The sequence below is a fragment of the Schistocerca gregaria genome, chromosome 5 (assembly GCF_023897955.1).
Source record: "Schistocerca gregaria isolate iqSchGreg1 chromosome 5, iqSchGreg1.2, whole genome shotgun sequence".
NCBI lineage: Eukaryota > Metazoa > Arthropoda > Insecta > Orthoptera > Acrididae > Schistocerca > Schistocerca gregaria.
The window spans coordinates 120,687,279-120,714,691 of NC_064924.1; the positions used below are offsets into that span (position 1 = coordinate 120,687,279).

General features: G+C 44.4%; 1 protein-coding gene across 2 annotated transcripts in view; it reads left to right on the forward strand.

Moving 5' to 3' along the window:
* Positions 1–27,413, forward strand: part of LOC126272144 (cytochrome P450 6k1-like) — a 225,778-nt gene that overhangs the window by 35,944 nt on the left and 162,421 nt on the right. For both annotated transcript variants that reach the window (XM_049974758.1, XM_049974759.1), the window contains 2 exons: positions 6,647–6,873; positions 13,264–13,502. In XM_049974758.1, the coding sequence (XP_049830715.1) occupies positions 6,654–6,873; positions 13,264–13,502 (459 nt within the window). In that variant the 5' untranslated portion in view covers positions 6,647–6,653. Of the gene's footprint in view, positions 1–6,646; positions 6,874–13,263; positions 13,503–27,413 lie in introns of those variants that run through there.

Sequence of the window (27,413 nt, forward strand, 5' to 3'; positions counted from 1 at the left end):
GTGGGGGCGTGAGGGGAAATGGCACAGGAGATCTGTTTGCAGACTGGGTCTGGGGGATAGTGCCTACTCAGTATGCTGAGGATCTCATCAAGGCCTTCACAGACAGGCAATATCCCCAGACCTAGTCTGCAAACAGATCTCCTGTGCCATTTCTCCTCACACCCCCAGTCCTGCCACCACCCTCAAAATCCAGCCACGAAGGATTACCACCTGCGTCGCCCTTTACCATCCTGGACTGGAACGACTGATCCACAACCTTCACCATGGCTTTGATTAGCTATCAAGGTCCCTTGAAATGAGGGACATCCTACCTGAGATACTTCCCACTCCTCCTAAAGTGGTGTCCTATCGCCAATCCAAACGCCACAACATCCTAGTCAATCCCCATGCCACTCCCAATCCCAACTCCTTGCCACAAGGATCATACGCCTGTGGAAGACCCGAGCAGAAAACATGCCCAATCACGCCACCCAGCACTTCCTATTCCAGTCCTGTCACAGGTTTATTCTACCCCACGTGTGAAAGCAGCCATGTCATTTACCAGCTCTGCTGCAGTCAGTGCACTGATTTTTATATTGGTATGACTACCAACGAGCTGTCCTCGAGGATGAACGGCCACCGCCAAACTGTGACCAAGAGCAAAGTAAACCACACTGTGATACAACATGCAACTGCACATAACAGATTTGATTACAGTGGGTGCTTCGCTAACCAATCCATCTTCACCCCTAGCTTTTCTGAACTGTGCAAATGGAAATTATCCTTACAACGCATTCTCTGGCCCTGCAATTATTCTGGCCTCAAATTATGGTAACATAGTCTCCCCACTCCCTTCCTCCAACAGATTCCACCCCCTCTGTCCTATCATCTTGTCCCCATTTTCATCTCCCATCCTGCTGACAGCCCTTTGCCAATGAATCCCACTGTGCCAATGCATCTGCCTGTCTTTAACCCACTCCTTTTGCTTCTTTTTTCCTCACACCTCCCTGCCCCACAAGTTCCTGATGCTGCACCTTTTGACATTCCCAGCACATGCCACGTGACAGCGTTTGTACACTACAATCCCTTCCCCTTCCCCACCCCTTCCAGATTGCTGAATGCAACGTGATGTGGCATTCTGGCCTGAGATGTTGAAGTTGGCGATCGTGTGCCTGTGAGGTGTGCTTGCGTTTGTGGGTGTGTGAATGTTGTGTGTGTGTCTCTCTCTTTTACTGACGACAGCTGTGGCCAAAAGCTATGTGTGTGTGTTTTTTAACTGTGCCTGTCTGCAACTTGATGTGTCTTCATTATGACAAGCAACAGTCTGCCTTCTCCTACATTTTGCAGTTTACTTCTCGATCGTGTACAAATTTTTTCCTTAAATAAACGAATAAGTTTCGAAGAACCAATGGTCTGCCGCAAGTTACTCCTGGCGCAATATCTCCAAGAGAATTTTTGGGGTGCGCATAGATGTGAGTAGCAAGCTTCGACCTTAACGTTTCCTTACAATTGAATGCTTAACTATGGGTAATACCATGGGGTGCAGCTAGTCTTATCATAAGCCAGTAAGCCATAAATACAATTTTCCTCTTCAACGTTTCCCTATTATATATCTTATGTATATGTATAAAATATGTAGCCTATGTCTGTGTGACTGTTCATTAGAATATTGTGTAAAATTTATAGTAAATCGGTCAAGATCTTTTCGAGATATGCAGTAATACTGTTTCCCCTTTATACACTGCTCAAAATATGTAGGGGAACATGACTCTTGGCGTTGGCATTCTCCGTTGTGTAATAACTGAGACTGGGTATCTTACCAAATTATACCTTCATATTTCACAAATTAAGCACACAACATAATGTCATCACATCGTCGATCGTTTCCATAAAAAGAACGGAAATAGACAACAGATGTCAGAAACTAAGTGGAAACAACCATTCATCCCGTCTTTCCGGGAGAGCTTCAGTAACGTGTATGCCCTCCATGAGCGATTATGACTGCCTGACACCTATATTGCACACTCCGTGTAAGTTTACAGAGGTCATCCTGTAGTATCCGTTCCCATTATTCCAAAAGAGCCCCTGAGAGTTTTCGGAGAGGAGCAAGATGACCACGAACACGTCTGAGAAGCATGTTCCACTTGTGAAAGATGGGATTTAGGTCGAGACTCACTGCCGACATTCCATTACTTCAATATCCAGGCTTCGCAAGACATGCCTGCCGACCCCCGCCATATGGGCCCTGCATTGTAAGGAATGCAGGGCCAACACCGCCTGCAGCAGCCATCAGATGGTCCAAGAGGTTCTGTTCGATATGCTGCCTGGCGGTGAGGTGACCGTGTGCAACGGTAATGTCTGTAAGGCTCACAACACTGATGCCGACCCACAACATCATAGAACGTTGGAAATTTAAAGCCTTCCCACAACATCAGAGACCTTCGGAAATCTGTCGATTTCCTGGACAACATTTGACAGGTACTGCTCAGCACTCATCTCCGTACATGAACAAGGCCATCACCTTTCGTCAGGGGATATCTGGAATCGTCTGTGAATAACACATTTCGCTAGTGAGGAACTTGCCAATTGACATGGGAATGCCAGAACTTGCTGTGCTCTGGCGGTATCCGTACGACGACGTAACGCAACCGATGAGAGGATATTGGTGCTCACATGGGTTTGTAATGCGTCAGCGACCTTATCCAAAGAGTCTTGTGCATTGACATTTCTCCCTGTGCAGTGTCCACAACCTATGGGTGACACATTGAGAGACATTTCCAACTGTAGCAACACGACAGAAAGTCCGTCCTATTTGGGTCAAACTTGTACTGCATTCAGATGACGCACTGCATGTGCCTGGTTGAATACAACGTACAAAAGTGACAGCTGCCATCTGTGTGCCTCATTATAAAATACTGTGGCACCGAAACTCACTGCCTTCTGCGGGATCACCTGACACACTAATGCACAACACAGCGAATACATGGCGAATGATTTTAATTGTTGCCTACAGTGAAAGCGAAGATCAAACACCATGAAGTTAGACCATAAGTAACCCCTACATCAAAACAGATTTAACGTATCGGACGTCAGTGCACGCTTTCCTGTAATTCATTTGAAGAGGATATATTACATATTTATTTATATATGATACATATTAAAATAGGTATTTAAAATGTGAGTGAATTCGAATGCGGTGTTGTGTCATGATTTCGAAGAAATCGCTGGAGAATTTGGAGGGCTTTAATATTTTGAACTAACCACGTTTAAATTTTTATATAAATTACGCCTATAATTATTACATACAAAGTCTAACAGGTATAAGTGCTGATACTTTTATTGGTGACTTAGGACTGTGTACCAAACAATATACCATCAGTATTTACGCCACTTGCAGACTTATAATTATAGCTACTACAAGTTGTATGTTTTTGTGTTGGTTAGTATCTCCAAGTACGTGTGGTATCAACGAGCCATTATTACTTATTTTCCTCTGGGCAGCAGGTCAGGATCTGAAGCGTGGACGTGTTGGCGCAAAACGGTTAGTCTACAGTGACAGGAGCAGTCTGCTTCGTAGCGCAATTATGCAATGTGAAAAGTGTCAGATAGTAAATTTTGTGATGTGTTTGTGAGACAAATGTTCGACTCAGAGAAACATAACCAACACATTTCGTGCGTACATATCAAGATACAAAATGTAAAAATATCTGTACTTATACACGTTGCACTCTTTATATTTATAAATGGTAGGCACTGCTTATATTGTAGTAGGTACATACGAGGGTTGTCTAGAAGGTAATGCACCTCATTTTTTTTTCTCTCAGCCAAAAACAAACATACGGATGTGAAACTTTACGCATGAAGTGTGAGTGAAAGCGTTACTTCCGAAAGCTAGAGCAGCTACAGGGCATTTTCAAAATTGTGTCTGTAGGTGATGTACGTTAGAAGCAACGTGACATTACTGAATTTCTCGTTCCAGAGAAAGAAACTGTGGGGAATATTCGCAAACGCTTGTGTGAAATCTATGGAAATGGCTCTAACAATGGCTCTAAGCAATATGAGATTTAACATCTGAGGTCATCAGTCCCCTAGACTTAGAACTACTTAAACCTAACTAACCTAAGGGCATCACACACATCCATGCCCGAGGCAGGATTCGAACCTGCGACCGCAGCACCAGCGCGGTTCCGGACTGAAGCGCCTAGAACCACTCGGCCACAGCGACCGGCGAATTATATGGACCATCTGTTGGAATGAGTTTGGAATCCGCGCCAGGTCGGCCTGAAGGAAAACATCGAAGCAATTCAGAGGCGGGCTGCTAGATTTGTCACCGGTAGATCTGAACAACATGTAAGCGTTATGGAAAAAAAACTTTAGTGGACAGGGCTAATAACATCTGTGGGCCAATTTATTTGCAAGATGACTTAAGCCATTTGCGAACGACTTTCAAGAGAAATGGGCACACTGACAATGAGATAGATCGAGCACTCCACCCTAGAAGAAAAGCGTCCGAAAATACACGGCAATAACAACCGTCGGCTGGAAAAGTTTTTCTTCCATTTATTCATAACATCACGGACCGCATTGGGAAAGTTTTGAGAAAGTTTCAATTGGACACAATCTTTCGACCTACCAAGAAAATTAGTGAAAGTTTAAGATCGGTGAAAGACGCACGACACCCCTTAGCTACCCCAGGAGTGTATAAAATTTCGTTTAGCTGTGGCATGTTTTACATTGTAACAAACTAAAAGGAGTGTTAATACCCACCTAACGGAACACATAAGGATCTGTAGATTGGGCAAATTGACAAATCAGCTGTAGCGGAACACGTTTTCAAAGACGATGATCACGAAATAAAATTTAGTGAGACAAACGTGATAGCTAGGACCTCACATTATTATAACAGCATGTATAGAGAACATACAGAGATCTACAAGCACGAAAATAATTTTAATAAAAAAGGAGACGGATTAAAACTAGACAAGATATGGCGGTCGACTTTGCACTACCAAAGTGACAATCGATTAGCTGTAATCGAGAGAGAAGGCACTAGCCAGAAATAGTTTTATAGTCTAAAGCACGTGATGAGTGGTGGCGCCATCTAAGCGCACTATATAAGCGGGACCTCCAGCGCCTAGCAACCAGTCGCCGACTCACCTCGGAAGATGTTCCCCGCAGTAGGCAACGAAACGTCACGAAGGAGAAGAAGTTTTATATATGGACCACGGCAATTCAGCCCCGAAGTTTTAATTAATGAAGACGCCAGCAGTGAAAGCTTACATGTTATAAATGTTATGGTGATGCTTCGGGACCGGAAATGGAAATCCCTGGACGGAAGGCGGCGTTCTGTTCGAGAAAGACCAATGAGAAAATTTAGAGAACCGGCATTTGAAGCTGATTGCCGAACGATTCTACTGACGCCAACATACATTCCCCATAAGGACCACGAATATGAGATATGTGAAGTTAGGGTTCATGCGGAGGCATTTATACAGTCGTTTTCCCCTCGCTCTATTTGCGAGTGGAACAGGATGGGTAATGACTAGTGCAGGGTAGCCTTCGCCACTCATTGTACGGTGGATTGCGGAATGTCTATGTAGATATAGATATATAGATGTAAATGTAGATGCAATAAATAACTTATGAGTGTTTCAACATACGCATTTGTATAATGTGCCTGTTTATATTAAATCTTGTCGTTTTGATGGTTTGATTATAAAAAATTCTGTTTTAAAAACCTGAAATTCAGAACATTATTTTCTAAAAATAATTTCGGAACTCGACACTTGTGAGTTTTAAGAACAGGGTGCAGTGGAGGAGGGCTGGGTGAGGGAGGCGTCGGGTGCGGTAAGGCACGTGGGGGTTGGGAAGGTGGGGGGGGGGGAGGGGGTGGATGGGCCAGGAGTGGTATGTAGTTGAAGAGGTGTGCTCTTACACATAAAATTTTATAAACTAAGCTGTGGTCGTATATATACACCCGCGAGCCAGTTGAGTAGGTTACCGGCACGGCAAGACTGGCATATGGACTGACACCTGCCTGGTGTCGACTTGTCTCGTGGCGCCGCCGACACTCTGATGACGCAGACAGGCTGCGTGCCAGAGACCGCCGTCTGACGACCCCACCCACCGGACCAACTTCACTCCTTCGTCGACTCCACGAGACCACCAGCTGAAGAACCTGCCGTAGCGTCACGGTCAGAGGTACAAACCGAGGACCTCGCAGTATGAGCCGCTGGGGTCCGACGCCACGGGACGCAGCGCCACAGCCCTCGGTTCGTCACCCCAAGGTCACAGCCGTCTGCCTCTGGGCCGGCCACCGGCCTGCCTCGCCCCAGCAACCTCAGTCCAAACGCTGTCAGGCGATGCTGACTCAGCAACAGCCGGCCAAAGCCACTCGCTGCAGGGCTGCGTCTTCAAGAAGCGCTAACATTGGAGTGCTCGGACCTCCGCGTTCAACGATCGTCACCTGGGGAACATTGCGCTATGACTTTTTATGATCAAAAATAAAGAACGTTCACAACATCTGCACCTTGACCCATCTACAGCAGAGCATCATTCGCCCACTCCATTCTCACCCACTCCATCACCGTAGGTTTCTATGTCGTGCATCCCTTGCTGTAAGTCCACTAGACGTTGACGCCGTTTCCCGCTTTCTTTTTTTTTCCAGACTGCAAATGGCGCTGCTCCTGGACTCGTGGATCGCCGAGTTGGTGGTTGTCTTTTCCGCGGCCGTTTTCGTCGTCTACCTGTGGTTCTCCAGTAGCTACAGGTACTGGAAGAACAAGGGGGTGCCTTACGCAGAACCTACAGTCCCGTTTGGAAACTTCCGGAGAAACTTTTTCGGCCATGAGTCTCTTGGTCAGACCATGCAGAACATATACAATCAGCTGCCAAGTAAGAAATTTTAAATTCTGGTCAGTGGTAAATAGACTATAAGTATATTCATTATTAGTTAAGAGAATCTGGGACATAATATGTGATGATGTAGACGTGTTCTGTGGGTTTCCAAAGTTCCACTTCCTGGCCTCACCTGCGTGTTCGTCCCGTGGCTATTGTGGACGCCACAGACTGATGTCTGAGTGGGCTCACAGCCTAGGAGTGACGGGCTGGTCTGTCTTCAGTGTACTGCTGCGGAAGCCGAAGTGGCTGGCTCAAGCGCGAGTGGTTCAGTGGTCTGGTGTACCCCTGGCAACTGTTAGGGAAAGCTCTTCTGGCAGGTAGCAGCATCCCGCAGCCATTGCAGTTAGCGTCAACAGGAAGGGGCCAGAGGAAACGCCTGAATTCTGTTGCTGACTGGCTGGAAGGGCTGAATGTTAAATAATTTCGTGGAACTGCCTGGTAAACGCTAAGTTAACCGGAAATCCTCGTGCGTGGCATGCAAGTGGCGAGTATTGAAACTTCTCGGGCGGATTTTGGTAGCCGGCAGTCAGTCACCAATAAAACCGTTGGCATCTGCAAAAAGCTGTGGAGGAGTTGGCAATTCCCTGTGCGTGGGCACCGGCTTTGCCATTTCGCTCTTTCTAAGGCGACTGCATACACTGTAGGTAGAGGAGGCGGCTTAGCGAGACATGGAACCATTAGCGAGGTGGATGGGGACTCGCCGACATGTAACACTTCACAGTAAGTTCCGTTCTTTCTGGCGGACACCTGAAGCGCATTGTTCCTGTGTGTGCCCTTAACTTTTTTGACTTTCGACGGTTATCCGCCGTGGAGATAACCGCGCGGTCTGTGGATCTTTGCCACGGTTCGCGCGGCTCCTCCCACCGGAGGTCCAAGTTCTCCCTCGGGCACGGACGTGTGTGTGGCCCTTAACCTAAGTTGGTTTAAGTTAGGTTAAGTAGTGTGTAGGCCTAGGGACCGATAACCTCAGCAGTCTGGTCCCTTACGGTTATCCGATTTTGTTGAGCGGCACAGGCCAGCACAAGATGCTAGAAACCATTTTCAAATGTAATACTGACCGTTTCTTGGTGCTCGATGTGTAGTACAGCGGCCGGAAATGATCATCTTTAGAGAGTACTTGGATGGCTGCCGGGCCCTGATTCGTGGTATGTCATAGGAGAGATGGCTGTTTCCATCCGGAGGAAGCTGGCTCCCCTTTGTGCAGCACGCAAGTGGCATGTGGGCAAGGCGGAATATGCGGTTGTCAGCGACGAACAATAGAGACGTGGTTATACGTGAGTTACGAGAGAGACATGGGCAGGTAAAAGAAAAGCTCCGATACAAGACACACAAGGGCAAAACCCTTAGTGCAAACCTACATTGTCTGATCAAAATTATCAGAACACTCTTTTGCACTGTGAAACTGATCACTAGATATCACTACAGGAAGACCAGTCACTATGAAAGGAGGCGGGGAGTACTATGTTGTTAGCAGAGAAGCAGTGGCAGCAGAATGGATTGGGCACGAGAGCTCAGTAACTTGGATTCCGAACTGGTCATTGGATGTCACCTAAGTAACAAATCCAATAGAGACATTCCAACCCTCGTAAAGTTGTCCAAGTCGGCTGTTGGTTATGTCACTGTGAAGTCGAAACGCGAAGGAACCACGACAGCAAAACTAAGGCCTCACGTGCTGACGAACTGGGACTGTCGAACATTGAAGATGTTGCTTCAAAAAAGTCACGTGAAAGCAGCTGAAAGAATCAGCCACGAGTTTCAGAATGCAATTGCAAACTGCAGTCCAGCTAGTAAAATGACTGTGAGCGGAGCGTGAAAAAGAATTGGGTACAATAGTCGAGAACTCCCCATAAACCATACATTTCTGCCGTCAATGCTAAGCGACACTTGGCGGTGGTATAAAGAGCGGCGCCTATTTGTCTCACTGATAAAAGCTATCATGTTGTCCTTCGAATGAACATTATAGCATTCTGAGAGATGAGGAGTTAGGTGTTGGCTGTGACGCCCAAAATAGTGGTAACTACAACAACGCTACATGTCATACGCTTGGTCTGACCAAAAACGTCGTACAACCTGTTTTGTGGGAAATTTTACCCGCCGTATTTTCGAAATGAGTCACCTTTCCTGGATATTGCCTCGTTTCCAGTTACAAGTGAAAAATCCAAAAATGTTCTATTTTTTCGTGGCTTTTTTTCATTTTTGACCCACTTCCATGTCGAAATTTTGATGGCACTTAGACAATTCTGATTCATCACCCTCGAAAAGATATAGAAAGCTTCTCAAGCTCCGTCCCCGCCGCAGCCGCAGTGGTCCACAACCCCACGACGACTACCGCAGTCCACTTCACCCCTCCGCCGCCCCACACCGAACACAGGATTACGGTGCGGGGCGGCCCTCGGTGGACCCCTCCCCCCCCCCCCCCCCCCCTCTCCACGGAACGTCTCACGGCAGACGAGTGTAACCCCTATGTTTGCGTGATAGACTAATGGTGTTGGACGCGTACGTGGAGAACTTGTTTGCCCAGCAATCCCGACACAATGTAGCTGAGGCAGAATAAGGGGAACCAGCCCTCATTCGCCGAGGCAGATGGAAAACCGCTAAAAAACCATCCACAGACTGGCCGGCTCATCGGACCTCGACACCAGTCCACCGGGCGGTTTCGTGCCTAGGAGCAGGCCCTCCTTCCCGCTCCAGAAAGTCGCTCGGCTAAGTATCGTACAGTAGTGAGACCTATGGTGATGTATGGTTCGTAGACGGACAATGACGCAAAATGATGAGGAGTTGTTGTAGAGAAAATAAAGGAAGATAGGAAAATCTTTGGTCCAGTGAATGGTAGGGGTTTTTGGCGAATCAGAAATTATAAAGAGATCAGAGACTTGTACAACAAATCCCATATCGTGTCAGGAATGAAGAGTAATAGACTATGTTGATTGGGACATGTAAACAGAATGGTGGAGAGCAGCACAATAAAGAAAGTTTTCAAAGTAAAACCAGGTGGACGCGGTATAAGGGGCAGACCAAGGACCAGATCCCTAGACAAAGTAGAGGAGGACTTGCGACGAAAGAGATTTAGAAGATGGAGAGACAAGGCAGCCAACAGAGAAGAGTGGACAGAGATGGTACATGAAGCTAAGGCGCTACACGGGCTGTAGCGCCAAGGAGTATGTAAGTAAATGTGTCACAGATTTGAAAAGTTTGTTGGCGTGCTAACTGAATATGGTATCGCCTCACACCTGTCGCATTCCCCTGTTACCAAATCGCAGACGGGCTTATGACTGCCGATACGAAGTGTCCTTATGACAAGTTGGATACTGTTCAGCAATTAAAATGTTCATCTAACTCTTGCTTGATACTGCAGTGCAGAGCAGATTGATTTGTGAGCTACAGAAAGAACTGCGCCATGTCTCACTCGCCACACTGAAGTTAAAATTAAAGTTCGAAAAAAATTGGTTGTGGATATAGAGCTTAGGAGTCAGTGGACGGTTTTTCCCCGTGACGAAGGGACGGAGGCCGTCTTCCCGGTCCCCCCCCCTCTCCCCCATCCCCCCTCTCCCATCTCCCCAGCCTTTTGTACTTACCGCGCTTAGAGCAGCGCCAGTTCGCTGCCGTTTTATCCGTGTCTGCTTGTTTACTCACCACTTCATCTCCCCTCTTTATCGGGTTTAGATTAGATTAACTACTTTTCCAGCTAATTATAATCTCGCTTTACAGTAGTTGACGGCAGAAGGCGAGACCAAACTTTGTTTAGTGCAGATTGGACAAAAGGTGTTTGACAGTACTCCACAGTACACGACCGACGCACTTGATACGGCATTGTACAGTCACGTTACAGTCATACTCCGTTACTACCTCTGCGTATTCCTAGCTTCTGAAATGGTTAGTCATCATGCAAATATACGTTATCGAATAGTTTGCGCAGATGGATAAGTGTCAATAAATAACGCAGTTCAGTTGTGTCAAGAAGAAAAACGAAAAGGTTAGCTTCCTATAAAAAAATTTAAAAATAGTACATTTCTGGTTGAGAGGGAGGACATCGCACTATGGTGTGCATACTTTCTTAGAACGATGAGAAAAAAGAGGCGTTCAGGTAAATTTCAATTCCTGTCGGAACACATCCAGTTCTTAATTGCGAAAAGTTCGTAAATTTCTCGTTCCGCACCGCCGTCAGTCTCTCGACTTTGCCAGTCATGCCTACTGGCCTTTAACGAACTGATTTTCCTTTTGTAGCTTTACTTAGACGAGCATGTGACATTGCCTTCACCAGTTTCCAGTGCTTGTGAGGACACAGAAACTTCTTACATGCATTTTGTGACCGTCGCTGCGAAGGAAATCGCGATGGATAACGGTTGAAAGCTCTGTTGGCCTTTCTAGCTAGAAAAAAGTAATATGCTGAAGTATTTTCCAGGACCGTAGAGCTTTGTCTCCTTCGAGTACGTAGGCAACTACTTACTTTACCTGTGTAGTTAAGATATTGTGCAGAAGATGAAAAACACTTCACTGTATTCGGAGAAGCCTGCTAAATTAATCACATGTAACTTGAAACTTCCTGGCAGATTAAAACTGTGTGCCCGACCGAGACTCGAACTCGGGACCTTTGCCTTTCGCGGACAAGTGCTCTACTATCTGAGCTACCGAAGCACGACTCACGTCCGGTACTCACAGCTTTACTTTTGCCACTATCCGTCTCCTACCTTCCAAACTTTACATAAGCTCTCCTGCGAAACTTGCAGAACTGGCGTTTTAATCTGCCAGGAAGTTTCATATCAGCGCACACTCCGCTGCAGAGTGAAAATCTCATTCTGGAAACATCCCCCAGGCTGTGGCTAAGCCATGTCTCCGCAATATCCTTTCTTTCAGGAGTGCTAGTTCTGCAAGTTTCGCAGGAGAGCTTCTGTAAAGTTTGGAAGGTAGGAGACGGATACTGGCAGAAGTAAAGCTGTGAGTACCGGACGTGAGTCGTGCTTCGGTAGCTCAGATGGTAGAGCACTTGCTCGCGAAAGGCAAAGGTCCCGAGTTCGAGTCTCGGTCGGGCACACAGTTTTAATCTGCCAGGAAGTTTCATATCAGCGCACACTCCGCTGCAGAGTGAAAATCTCATTCTGGGCACATGTAACTTGATTGTTACATGCCACAGTTGTTATACTGAAGTGTTGCATTTGAAACATCGTAACACGACGGAAACATTGGTCTGTCTAAGAAGCGGATGGTGCCTGCAGTAATAAATCCTTAGAGTACCGTTATACTGAATGTTAACACACATACAAGAGTTTCATGGTGCTCACTGTGTACCTTTATTCGTATTTTTTTAACATCACTGATACTCGGTGACTACCATTCCGGCTTAACGCCATTTGCATCAAGATCCATTATGTTGTAGCATGGCGGGTCTGCTTTGTTGTAATTCAGCACAACTTCATCACGATAGAGTAATTTCCCAACCAATTAGTTTTTATTAGGGCAAGTGGAAGGTAGTGATTTCTAAACAACGTGTCTCATTCCGGTCTTTTCATGGAATTGACAGTTCCTGGAGTACTGAACGTAAGTTCTGTATAGATGTGTGATATTTCTATAGGTGGTTTGTTGTTCTAGTTAAACAAAGAATAACACCTTTCGACAGGTGACTTTAAATTATAATTGTTTTCTGCATTCTTCACGCCGGCCGCTGTGAACGAGCGGTTCTAGGCTTCAGTCCGGAACCGCGCTGCTGCTACGGTCGCAGGCTCGAATCCTGACTTGGTCATGGATGTGTGTGATGTCTTTAGGTTAGTTAGGTTTAAGTAGTTTTAAGTCTAGGTGACTGATGACCTCAAATGTTAAGTCCCATAGTGCTTAGAGCCATTTGAGGCAAACAGCCCACCACATCACGTTTGTTGGGCTGTCCGACAAGCCACGCGAACGTATAAGAGCCGTTTTAGAGGAAGTTAATCGTACTTACTGCGCACCCGACTACCTCAGTAAGCCTGTTACAACAGAGAGCCGGCCGTTGGCCAGAGGGAGTCCGTCCCATGATCACTGTTTGTCCTCAGCAGTCGCACGCTGCAAGGCCAATAGCATACATGCAGCTTTTGTGGAGATTTATAGTGCTGACGGTGTATTGGCGATCGATCCAAGATTACCTGCGCCCCTATTGGATGAATGGGAGCTGACGAGCCACCATCAACGAAACACCTGGGTCGCCGAATCTGTGTCAAGCATAGTCTGAGGAAGTTTGCTGGGATTCGCGTCACAGAGCGCTTCTGCATTTAGATATGTCACGTCGTGTCGTCTTAGTTGTGGATCTACTTAAGACTGAGAATCGGTACGACAGTTATGGTGGGATGTACGTGTTGCACAGAGGTGATATCTGTCGCTAATTTAATTCGTAACTGCACTCTGTTTTCGTTTCAGGAGAGAGATATGTCGGGTTCTACGGATTCCGTCGACCACTGCTGCTTATCCGTGACCCTGAACTCATCCGCCACGTCCTTGTCAAAGATTTCGGGACGTTCCACGACAGGGGAATGTTCATCGACGACGAAGAACCTCTCAACAAACATCTCTTTTTCCTGGCAGGAAAGAAGTGGCGCCAGCTGAGAATCAAATTGAGCCCTACGTTCACATCTGGCAAACTGAAGGGCATGTTTAAGGTGAGTTGGTGTGCGACTCTTTGATAGACCTTTTCTGCTATAATCAAGTAGCCTTGATGCAAAAACTGTTTTTCGAAAGCTGCAAAACTTTCCCTTCCGTAGGGAATGTTGGCAAAGAGCTCGATGACAGTACAAACCTGTTTGAACGTTGTTGGAGCCTATAGGTTCAGAATCGATATCGTTCATTTAACCCTTGCACAGAATTTTTTCCTAAGGAAAGAAATTTTTCTTTATGGGCTAAAGCTCTCGGGCGATTTTTTAATGGTTTTAGGTTGAAGATTTATACAAAAATATGTATCCGTTTTCGAAACATATTTTGTACTCTTGGCTTCATTTTATGGACTAAAATAACTAATTATGAAATATTCTCTATTGTAGTAAATGAGATGATCATTCAGTAGTTACCATGCAAAATAACAACAACAATGTTCAGTTATACAGTGAAATATAGAGAACCAACCACTTCTGTGTATTCCGGTGGTCACTAGCTTCTGCGCATTGTTACATTGACATGCTGATGTTTTCATAGTAATGCCCAACAGTTGGCAGCGCTTGCGCATAATGGAAAGGCTGAACTTATACAAATGTGTAGCTCAGGTTTCCACTGGAGGAAAGTACTTCCGTTTCAGCTAAGAAACGTTAAACTTTAATGTACACAATTGTAGCCGGTGGGTTTGAAAGGGTTAAAACACCGTTATTTCATAACATTCCCGTTCAGTCATCTTGGCTCTTCTCCTCACATATCCATGTTTCAAAGTATCGGCAATCGAGCCAAGATACCCATTTTCTGTGATGCTATTAGATGACACGGAACTGCCCAGCCACTATCCAACCAATAGCAGTAGGCTTGTACACTAACGTTCCAATACACGACGGAAGTGTAGGAGGGATTACGACAACCTTCACAGCTAGGTTGCCATACAGAAGGTAATTTTCTCATTCTATCCATCTAACATACTCAAAAGCTCTTAACAATCAATCCAAACGGCTGTGAGGTGAGGACTGAAATGCAGTCCACGATACCGGCTCAAAACTCTACGCCATCTAGTCGTCACAATAAGAACGTGATAGCTTGCCAAAATGTTATTTGTGTCCTGTTAGTTTCGGTTGAAAGACAATTTAACGTGCACATAATTAGTACAGGATACGGAGTGCCACTTAGTTTGCATGCAACTCTTTATAACAATTGAACTGGCGTATATGAGGATGCTAGTACTAAGTTGAAGTTCAGTACAAGAAGAGTAACGTACATAATGTTCTTATTGAATGTTGGACAATGAGCGTACGGTGTAGGATTTTAGATCTGCTCTCCGGTAGAGGAAGTTTTCAGCTTTTGTTTTTCAAAAGATTGTAACTTTGAAAACGTCCGCTGTATTATGCTTGCAATAATTTCAGAATATTGTGGTCCTCACTTCTGTGTACGAGGGTTGCCACGACTCAGCGTAAATTTAGCGATGTCGGTTTGATTGTTGAATAATTTTCTTAAACTCTGCTACTGTCAGTGTTGGTAATAATAGGAACGTACGTCACACGCATGTGATCTGTTCTGTGCAGTTTCCACTTAAATCACGTGTGACAGAATAGTATTAACACACGTTAGTGTAGGCAGATGAGACATTTGCTGCTCAATAAATGTGCACAAGCTGGAAATATTGTAATCAACGTTAGCCATCGCAAAGAAGAGTTAAATCAGTGTGGGAGAGTTTCTGACTTGTGCTAAGCTTTTGAAGGCCGGAACCACGAAATTTTTGAAATTATTCGGTGGTTTCTTCCGATACATACTACAGAAAATCTCGAAAATACCAAAATAGGAGACCATAAAATTTTGCGTAGAATGACCTACTTAAAAGTTACAATCGGTTCAGCCGTTTGGCGACAATCGGTGGTTAAAGATAGGCAACTTTTACCGACTTGGAGGAAAAGTGACCTATGTTCATGTTCCAATACCTGTCACTCAAAAAAGGCTACTCCGAATGAAAAGTGTCATTCATGAAAGCAGCATCAAATACTGCATAAAAAGAGCTCGTTAATTTTAAATTGCACTGACTCCTTTGCAAAGAAGCAAATAAAAACGCGAAAGTATTCGTAACGTTAAATTCCTGCTAAGACTTTTAAAACCCAAACCATCCTCATTAGCCCAAATATTTAAATTTAAGGGCAATTTAGTTAGTTGCCCAACTATCTAGGTAGTTATCTCCTTGTGCTAGTATTAATTAAATAGCAAACCAGTCCAACATGATAATAAATGAGTTTAAAAATTTTTAAAAAATGGTGTAAAAATTAAAGGTTTTGTTAAGGAAACAACACTGCAAATATAATATAAAAATGATGAGAGATGAAGTTTATACAGATATTGTTTAAGCAATTATTCTTTTGTATTTACATTCATTTACGATTTTTTAAATATCTTTTTAAGTCTCAGAGAAACTGGTCCCAGGGTGGTAATGCCATTGCCCAATTCTCCATCTTCTCCTGATGTGTGATCCAAGTCGATTTTTCACCATGGAGAAATTTAGCACTACTAATTTTTATCGTTACAGAGGAGTGAGTGGAACGTGTGCATTTACGAGATGCCTAGAGAGAGGCCATTTAGTTTTGCTCAGAGTCCGTAGCCTATAGGTTCAATAAGGTAGCTCGTTTCAAAACAGGGGGCTGAGGGTCAGAGCTTTTCATTTTTGACTTTGTCTGACTCCATCCAAAAAGGGTGGATATGGCAAATCGTAACAAAAGCTTAGCAAATTTATAAAGAGGTTCGGCTAAGGAAGGTAGTTTTGGCACCTGCTGTCTACTGATCGCAATTTCCTACAGTAAGAAATTGTTTGTGTCATGTGATACAGGCTGTGTAACAGGGTTCACAATATGTCCACTTGTATATGGCCCTCGCAGTGTAATGGAGGGGGTGGTTCAGCAATGATAAAGAAATTGAGAACCATGCTGCAATGTTATTGGCTGATAGCGTCACATGATCGATGCAATAAGACTCGTTGAGAGTGACGGTTTGCACCTTGAGGAATTGAGTAAAACGTGTTGAAATTATAGAAAACCCGATAAAAGTACGAAAAAATACGCAAAACCGATGAAATTTTGACAAAAAATGTGGACGTATTGGGGTACTTAAACATGTTTGCCTGTGTGTATCCAATTCATTCCGTTCCTCTACTGGTGGAGTTGACAACAGATGCTGCATACAACAGATGTGCTCTGTGGGATTAAGTGCTGCAGGAAACTCCTTTTTTCACATGGCGTTATGCACTGTAAGTAATAAAAATGAAATACAATGTGTCCAAAGACTTGGATTTCAGTATGACTACCACTTAGGAAGCCGAAATAGCGATCATATACCTGTGTGCAATATGCACCTGCAATATGAGGAATCAATGCTCAGGATCTCTTCAAAAAATGGAAAACTCAGCCATTTGCTACCCCATCAATGTGGAAGATGAGATTAAATGTAGAGATCATCACCGTTGACAGCTGTTTAGAAACGCTCCACACTGCCGCAAACTCTTCCAGTTTCCATATGCCGCGGTATCCTCCACATTTTTGTTGATAAGAAACACTGCTTCTGTCTTTTATTCCAACCATCCTGTGTACTGTGTCAGTATCATAGTTTATATCATTCGATGTCTAGGTTTCTGAGAGAGAGCTAATGGATTGGAACGTGTTAATGACAGTTTAGCAAACGACACAGACCTCGAAGTTACGGAGGGAAAGCAAAATGTATCGGAGTGTACAAAACTGTACTCATACACTGCTTTGCTTGGATGTGTTACAGCAGAAAAATAACATGTGATGTGAAAGAACAGTACAGGGACCCTCTCTTGTGAATGTAGTCCTCTTTTTTTTTTTTTTTTTACTATGGGACTTAACTTTGGAGGTCATCAGTCCCCTAGAATTTAGAACTACTTAAACCTAACCTTAGGACATCACACACGTCCATGCCCGAGGCAGGATTCGAACCTGCGACCGTAGTGGTAGCGCGGTTCCAGACTGTAGCGCCTAGAGACGCTCGGCCACGCCGGCCGGCTTGTGATTGTAGTCTGTGTGATATAGTTCTCCTACAGTGTGAGTGTCAAAACTTCACACTAATCTGTGCAAACGACTTCGATCACTGGACAACCTGCTCCAATGGACCAATAGCTGCATGTTTAATAGGATCACCACATACGCTCAAAGTCAACAAGTAACCAGTATTTGTTTTCGATACATTGGAAGAGAGGCACTCACTACTATCTTATCGGGCTCTCTGCCAGGTGATGTTAACGAAATTTTTATACTTTGTAGTTCACTCCATTGAGAGACACTGTGCTACCAACGAAGTTTCTGACGCCATTACATTGTCGTATTTCAAATGTAGTAATCACAGGAATACGAAAAGGAGATCAGGACACATACAGGGTGATATTTATAGACCAACGATTCAGTACTGATGAACTGTAGGCATTATGCTTCTGAATTTCCTTACGAAGTCCATACATACTCTGCACGAGTGTGGATTTCCTCCTGTACATATGTCAGTGTTATTTTTTTCATTGTGATAGCTTTCTATCTAGTCAGTCTTCTAACAAGTGGAACAGTGTTGTCAGAACGTGATTTGATTTCACAAGAATTGGCAGGGGTCTGTGCCTTGGCAGAGGATATCTCTTACTCGTGTAAATCATGTAGATTCAAATGCTATATATCGAATACTGGAAGCTTCGTAAGAATATGGTAGGTATATGATACTCTGATGAAAGAGGAGCTGAGATGTGAATTCTGTACCACTTCTTCCAAGTGCTCTGGGCGAACGTATTACAACATCGAACATACATACTGTGAAGTGATGGAAATGAGGTAATTAGGAGCTAATATGAAGATATTTACCGAGAAACTATCAGCAGCAGAACTTTCGGTTTGTAGATAATTGATTTCTGTGCTATAAATGTATGGAGTGATGGCTTAATAGGTAGACTAAATTTACATTTATATCTATATGCTTGCTTCGAAAGCCATCGTATTGTGTGTGACAGAAGGTACCCTGTACCACTACTTTTCTATTCCACTTGCAAACATAGTGAGGGAAAAAGAATGCCTATATGCCTCCTTACTAGCGATAATTTCACGTATTTTATCTTTGTGGACCTCATGCAAAATGTTAAATTTATGTTGGGGGTTCTGGAATCCTTCTGCAGGCAGTTTCAAACGTTGGTTATCAATAAGCTCATCGAAAAGAATATCACCTTCCTTCCAGGTATTCCCCTTTTAGCTACCTGGCGAGTGTAGTCCGATAGCTGGAAAAAAATTACTTCCCATGGCCTGATATCAATGACATGCCACTGCACGGAGGAAAATTATATCCGATCATAAGCAAGATACACATTTACCTGGGAAATCGATGCTTTCAGAGACACATTCATGAGGAGAAGGTAGTCGCAATATTTCGATCACTGTCGAATGTCATCAGACTGGGGCTGCAATCGTAATATTTATTTGTAATTCCACCGAGAAATAAGTGGCTGATTTTTCTGGAATAACGCTCCCTGCCATCCGGGTGCATGGTGGAGGTAGCTGGTGACCAGAATGAATGGGCATACCTGGCTTATTCAAGAGTGTCATGAGTGGCGGGTTCAAAGAAAAGTTCCAGCTGCCAGCTAGTCAGCTCTTCCCTGCAGCCATGGAGACAAGTATTGGTAGACAACCTCAAGGCATCCTGTGGATACCTGAATAGTGAACTAGTCCATATGCTGGTAGAGCTGTGACAGATGTAGATGTGGGTGTTGCATGAGAAATTCTATCTCACGGGTGTTTGCACTGGACGATTATTTCTTCTGTGTAAATTATCGGTGGACTGCTTAGTGACAATCTCTCTGATCTCTGAGTATTCAGTATGGTGGGCATGTGGATACTGGGGAATGAGCATGTAGCTGGCACAGCTGGTATAGATGCAAGTCTCTCCTGTTCAGTGCATGTGTGACTACCTGACAGTCAGTGGATGCTGCACACTTCATAATCAGGAGAGTATAAATAAATAAACTATATTCTCTACACTACTTTCTATCCTATAAATCATTTAAATAAACAATATTCCAGACATCGCCTTGTCTACCAGAAATTGTCTAGACAATATTCCATAACCTGCTACTGATATCCCACCAGATTTGTAGCCAATCAATATTTCCAGAAGAGGGTTGTATCCACCAAGCAAAACTGTCCCACACAAAAGGTTATTGACATCACTAATTAGTCAATCAAATTGTGGGAGGGGGCTATTCGAATAAGTCAGGTCTGAAAGTGTGCTTGCATCAACAAAGGGGAGTGGGTGAGGATTGGAGGTTTGAAGAGGTGTTTGGAGGGAGGTGGTGAGGTGTGCATTCTCTGGTGATGGCACTGTACACTAACTCAGTAAACAGTAGCTAAATAAACAGTATATCCTGGGCTATGTTTAAATTTCCTTTCATGTGATCCTTCCTATCAAGCATAGACTGAGTTCTATTCCCACTAGTTTCCCAATGGGGAGAGGATGAGGTGGAGATTGGGGGGAGGACTGCAAGGAGTTTCTGGAGGGGGAGAGGTTAAGTAATTTACCAGTTTCATTCATTAGCCAATTAATTTGATGTCAAAGGTGTCCTTGTTTTGGTGACGGGATTTCTCAGAGAAGTGGGGGAGGTAGAGTGGGAGGGGAGGTGATGGTAGATTCTCAAGAGGATGGATTATCCCCAGGAGGTCATAAATCAATTAACAAAACAATAGGTTAAGAGGAGGGTAGGGGACAAATTAATCAATTTTCCACATGAGTGTATGTAACCCACACTAACAAAATGCGCTAGAACATACACTACCCTACTACTGGCATATCTGCAGTGCATACACCCCAACTGAATGATCACCTGGCGAAATGTGCCGCCCTTCTTTGGATCATTTCTCTCTTTTCTTATGGTCCTACTTCATAACAGCCCTAGACTAATGAACAACACCTAAGAAACAGTGGAACAATAGTTTTGTAAGCCCTGCTTTCATGGTGGTATTACGTTTCTTCCTGTGAAAGGCAGCCTGGTATCGGTTTTTCCTATAATCAGTTTTATGGAGTCATTCCATTATAGGTCGCTCCACATGCTTAGTACTATATATTTTACAGTTGTTGTTTGCAGTTAGTTTTCACCAGTATCACGTATTTACACATAATATGCTACATGCATTTATGTTCATTGTTAATTGGCAGTCCCTGCACCTATGTTGATCCTCTGCAGATCTTCCCCCATTGTGCTACAGTCTTACATCGTTACCATCTTCCTGCAGGCAACAGCGTCATCTGCATATAGCCTCATGGAGCATCCGACATTATCCACAAAACTAAATACAGGATCAATTTGTTAAAAGGGCGCAAACTATAGCAAACAATATCTCAGAACCTATGGAGTAAAAACAAAACAGGGAAATATGCCCGGAAATGCGTTCAAACATACGTAAATCCACTTGATGTGCACATAAATTATCTTTGACACTATAGGTTTCAGTAATTGAAAGCACACCTGAGAACATACCAAGCAAGTGAGAATGTCTTGTCTGTACCCAAATTTGAACTCCACCAGTAAAGAGATCAATGGGCTGGTACACCATCGAGTAGTAGCGTTTTCACCCTTCACACCACCAAAGGAATATCGTCCTGCATAGAAGATGGGGTCACACTCAGGTACAGAATTAAGTACACCTCGCCCGTGAGGCCTTGAAGTAGGATCACAGATCCAATGAGGCAGTCGTCGATAATCGTCATACATGCAATGAGACGGAACTAGTCCTGATGGTTCGTTGCCACTATATCATGGGGATTCTCTGTATCCACAGGTGTATAGTCGCCTTAAACTAAGCTGTCTATTCTGTGGTGTCATCTTCGAACACGCCATCTCCGCATGCTCGGGGACCTGACTCCCCATTTGTTGTCAGGAACAACTGGGTTATATGAACATAGAAAGGAGAGCAAGTACATGATTCCACAACACACACACACACACACACACACACACACACACACACACACACACACACACACACACACACACACGCACACACAAATTGTGAAATTGTGTCTGTGTATGTGTGGTATGTGTGAAGATCAGATTGGATTCTGGAAAAATGTAGGAACATTTTAGACAATATTAACCCTACAGGGGTGGACACAAATATAGAAACACCAGACACACTGCAAATTACAATGTCTAATATGGTATAAGAAAACCAGTGGCATTCAAAATATCATACATTCACCTTATTCCTGCAAAACAGTATTATAACATTGCTCCTGCAAAATAGTGGCAAACTCAGGTAACGATGATGGTGGTGGATAACGATCATGCTCTCTTACCTGGAAAGTTTTCAATAAAGGCTCAGGACTACTGAGATATGGGGACTGTGGTGGCCAAAGGAGATGCGAGAATTCGCACCAGTGCTCACAAAACCGGGCATGTAAAATGCAAGTTCTGTGAATAGGGCTGTGTCATCTCACACAGCATCACCATTGGAGAACAAGCATTGTACTATGGAACTGACCTCAGCGGCCGAATCCTTGCCTGTAACGCTACCTTGCAGAGGAATCATGGCTGCCCAACTTATCACCTAACATCTACTAAGATTCAATCCTAGGACGTAAACTCGGCCAGAAGTAGGAAACAGAGTGAAACAAGGATCATCCGACCAAACCACTTTCTTCCAGTGCTCAATAGTCCATGTTTTATCGCTCTGGCAATATGTTTTCCTGTTACAGGCATCAGTTTCAGCCCTCAGGGGTTCAACATTCGTTTATAGGATATGGGATTGTTAACTTCGAGGTTCATGAGCTGGAGATTGTTAAGAGCCGCCAGTGTCACCATAAGATCTGGGGATGGCTCAGTGACTACTGTATGGCGCTGTGATGGAACATTGTGTGCCACTGGGAACGAGGATCTTGGCTTAACCCCTTGATCAGGAGGGTTGTAAAAACCTCTATAAAAAACGTTAACCTCAAGATGTGCTGTGCACTGATCAGATGCATAGCTGTTGAGGCGGGACAGTTGTCAGTGGGCAACCTCTGAAGAACTGTCACATCTCAGTTGTACACAGCTTATTCAGAAAAGTGAGACACTGTGTGAATGGACCTCATGGTACTGAGGTGGAACCCTCGAAATTTTCTCCTCCACAATCCCAGCAGAATGGATAGGCCACTTCTAGCTGTATACACCCAGTCTATAATGCGGCCTCATGGGTTGTGTACCTCAGTTTCTAGATTTATTCAGGATATGTCAATCTTAAGTAACATAGCACATGGTTTGGGCCAGAGTGTGTTTTTCATACTTAAACTAAGAGAAGGAAGCCTTGAGGAAACGTCCCCCTTAGAAGGCATAGCAGGTACATTAAAATCCGTCAAGTGGATCCGTAATAGGAAACTATTGGTCGACACCTGTAGTTCCCAAAACTGAAAAAACATACAGAATGCCAAAAGCCATGGGTAATATGCTCCTGAAACCGATCTACACACTACTTTCAACTACAGCAAAGTGTTGCTTCATACAGGGATTTGACGGACATTTCCAAAGGAGAACTGAAAGCTGAATGGGCCCAAGAAGGCATTGCAGACATTCAGACTATCATGAAATGGGTAGATGGCGGTCTGCCCAAACCTGCTCATTCAACCTCATTTTCAATATCATGAACTTACCAGAGCGTGTTAAGGCAAGTTTTCTTTATTTAAATATGCGGCCTTATATCTCTAACCCAATTCGCTGTTTCAAATGCCAGCGCTTTGTGAACATTACTCTGGACCACAAGGGGGAAGCCACTTGTGGCAAATGTGGTAGGGCTTCCCGCAAAGGAGTCGTTTGTTAATTTTCTCTGAAGTGTTTTAAATACTCTTGGGGTCACCCTGTCTGGAGTATGGACTGCAGCATATATCTTGAAGAACAAAAAAAAGGTACAAGAGCTTCAAACTATGAAGTGCATCCCATCTGGTGAGGCCAAAAGATGTATAAGGGCTTGCTGTCACCCACATTCTCTACCTCCTTTGCTTCAGCTCTAAAAAACCTGTTCAGAAAACTAATGCTGCCACACAAAGAGAGGTTGTTAATGTCAGAACTAGTACCTGAGTTTGTCAACGCACTTCTGCTGCTACCGTTATTTGAAAGAGAAACATTTCCCCCAGAATATCGGAATAGGCTGTGATTGCCGACGTTGTGGGTCTCCCTGTTCCATCAAAGGTTCAATCTGGTCCTACGTCTAGTGCTGCCACAGTCGTGGCTCCAAAACCTCCCCAGGCCAAAAAATCAAAACAGCGTCAAGTGCTGATTATGACAGGAAGTAAATTGTCTGATGATGTCGACGTCCTTCTGTCTGACGTTTCTTATTATTCACTTTCTGAATCTATGGGCCCTGATGTTGGCATGTGGCACTCATCTGGCCCCAAGACTGAGCCACCACCTATTGCAAGCTTCCCACCTTGGCGGGAAGACAGTTTGAAAGTGCAACCACCATGATAAACGCCTCCCATTCTACAGTGGAACATTAATGGACTCAGCACACATTTGGAAGAACTGAATCTCTTGTCACAGGCACGCCGCCTGCGATTGTATTGGCAGGAAATGCATTTTAAAGCATCATGTCCAGCACTACAGGACATGATGATTTAAAATCCTCCATTGCAACAATGGCTTTTCTGTCAAGAGGGACGGGGGTCGCTGTGTTTGTCAATAACATGCACAATTTCTTTGCTCTCCCTTGGCTACTGACCTGCTGGCAGTTGCAGCTGAAATTCATGTGTGTTAGAAGATATCTTTACCCGCTTTATTTATCTCCACAGGATGAAACACACTCTGAGACTCTCACAGATCTTACAGTACAACACCACGGCCATTTCTCCTAATGGGAGAGTTCAATACCCATGATTTATTGTAGGCCTTAACCTCTGTTTGTTCTCAGGTTTGCATTTTGGAGAGCCTCATGATGTCTCACGAGCTTTGCGTCTTCAACACTGGCACTCTCACTCATTTCCATGCTGCTACTGGGTCATCCTCTGCCATCAACCCCTTTTGCTATTCTCCAGTCCTCATCGCTTCTGTTCAGTGGGAAGTTGCTGCTGATATGCATTCGAATGACCACTTCCCACTTTGGATTCATCTGCCAGATGGAGCCCTCATTGAATGGACATATCCTTCATGCATGCGCAGCAGAGACAACTGGCTATTGCTCAGCTACCTGGCTGTGTTTGAACGCCATGGCTGCGTGTAGGAATGGGAGGACGACATCACCCTAGTGATTGACCATGCTAATGATTTCTCCATTCCAAAGTCCTTAGTCATCGTGGAACGTAACCTGTCCCTTGATGGATTAATGAATGCCGTTCAGTGATCCTGGCCAGGCGTTTGGCTCTGTGACTAACGGAAAAAAACTTCGCACACTTTGGATTAGAAAGGGCCAAGGCTCAAGGCATCATCAGTGAGTGCAAGACAAGGCCATGAGACGTGTTATTTGACTTTCTAAACGACTTAAAATGCTCTGAAATATTATGGGAAACCACCAGAAATATTTCCAGTAAAGGCAGTCAGTTACCTACAGTGGCATTGTTGGAACTGGGGTGTCTCCAAACAACAGCTGGAGATATCGTGGAGAAGGTGGCAGAGCATTTTGCACTGATTACTGCCACTCCCAAACACCATAGAGAGGGTCGAGTCGGATTTCTTATCCACCAATACAGGGCCCTACAACTGTGCATTGTCTATATGGGAGCTAGATTCAGCACTGACTGTTGCTCATGATTCAGCACTTGGTCACGGCCTAATCTGATGCAGCATGCTCCAACACTTGCAAACAGTGTCAAAATCCTCTTATAATGCTTGAATTCCATATGGCTGTCAGGTCATTTTCCCAACATATGGTGAGAGGCAATATTGATACCTCTCCTCAAACCAAGAAAGGACCACGCGTATCCTAGCAGTTATAAGAGCAATACTTTAATGAGCTGTGTAGGAAAGACGGTAGAGCAAATGGTCAATCGTCATTTGGGTATTAGAGACCAGGCACCTCCTTAGCCATTCTCAGTGTGGATTCAAGAGATTTCAACCAACGGTTAACAAGATGACCCTCCTAGTTGCGGAAATCCAGAAGTCTTCCCTATGTAAACAGCATTATTTACAGGTAGCTTTTGCCATCAGTGAAGTGTGTGACATTACTTGGAGGGGCAATATTTTCATTTAGCTACACCAATGGTCCTTTTGTGGCCACCTCTACATCTCTATTCAGTCCTTCCTCTCAAGACATCTTTTTAAGTACAGAGTTGGTGACATCCTGACAGTTTTGTACAGTAATATGGTTTTACCAAAGCAGTACTTCAAGTGCACCATCTTTGCCATAGCTGTTAACACTATACCATCCTCAGCGAGGGTTTCAATCCAATCATCCTTCTCTGTAGACGTTTTTGCTATTACTGCTCCTCCTAGAGTGCTGCAGCAGCAAACACTCAGTTGAAACTGAATATGAAGAAATTGGAGATATGGGCTGTCTGTGTTCATTTTAATCGTTCTCATTGTCTTCTTACTTTACGTGAAATGCGTGTGTGGGACATCTTTACACTTTTAAAGACTCTCCTATGTTTCTGAGACTCATTTTTTTACTCCAGACTGTCGTGGTTACCACACGTAAACGACCTGAAGGCATGGATCGGAAGGCATATGGTGTTCTTCCACACTGTTGTTCAATGGACATCTGGGAAGAGGCTCAACATATTGCAGGGCGGTGGGGGCATTGAAAAAACAACTTGTGAAAGTCTTTCGCCCATGTTGTGGACGTGATCAGAAGAGCATCACGTATGTAGCTGAGTTCGACAAAGTAGGTCAATATTGGAAAGCGTTGGCGGCGAGCCAGGCGAGGCTGGCATAAGAACCTCCAAGAGGCTGTGTGTGGGGGACACGGAAGTAGTTAAATATAAAGAAGATGCGCTGGATGTAACATGGACGAGACTGAGTCCTTCAGCTGAAATGGGGAGGTTGAGAGTGTCGTATGTGTGCTTAAAGATGGTTCCTGTTGATATGAAGTACCCAGAGACAGCCTGGAATTGTAGCCCTAGAATCATTGGCAGAGAGAAGATTTGGGCAATGTGTACTAGCTTAGGCACGACACAGGCTGCCTTGGATTCAGGTCTGCATGGACGTTTTGTTGGATGTAGACTCATATCATATGAAGCCAACGGCGATAAACATATACCGCCATATGATGGTTATGTCCTGTAAATGTGATACCCAGGTGATTAAGCTTGTTCACTGCAGGCAACGGCAGTGCACCTTCTTGTAGGAGGCCACGAACAATGTTTATAACCGCTGAATTGGACACATTGGGGATGTTTCCTGAGGTTGTTACATACTGTCAGATTCATGAGATGGCGTTTTGTATTTGCGTTTGTGTACATGCCACGAAGAGGAGGTCATCCACATATGCCTGTCAAAGGAAGGTATGGCCGTGTAGCTCCCTAGACTGTAGCACTACTCCGATACTTCAGCGCTACTGCCTCGCTATTGAGGCACAGAGTCATGTGCAGCTTGGTGGAAGAGCGGCTGGGAGTGACAGACAAGAAGCTATATCTGGAAAGCCCATGACATGAATATGGCGTACCTTCTTCCAGCCACGCAGGTGGCATGAGATTCTTCTCACTCATCTTCTTATGGGTCACAGTTCTTTAATGCATGGCTTCTTGCTGTGGTCAGAGGACCCTTCGATGTATGGGGCTTATGCCGTTGAGATCACTGTGAAACACTTTTTACTAGACTGTGTTTTTTTTTCACAGCAGAGGCAGATCTACCTTATGTTTTAAGTGACAGTCCTGAGACGTCCAACTTGTTTCCTAAACTTTTAGAGAGTGTTCTCAAAGTGTTAACAGGCTAACTGACCCACTCACGTTTTTGCAAGTAGCCAGCCAGC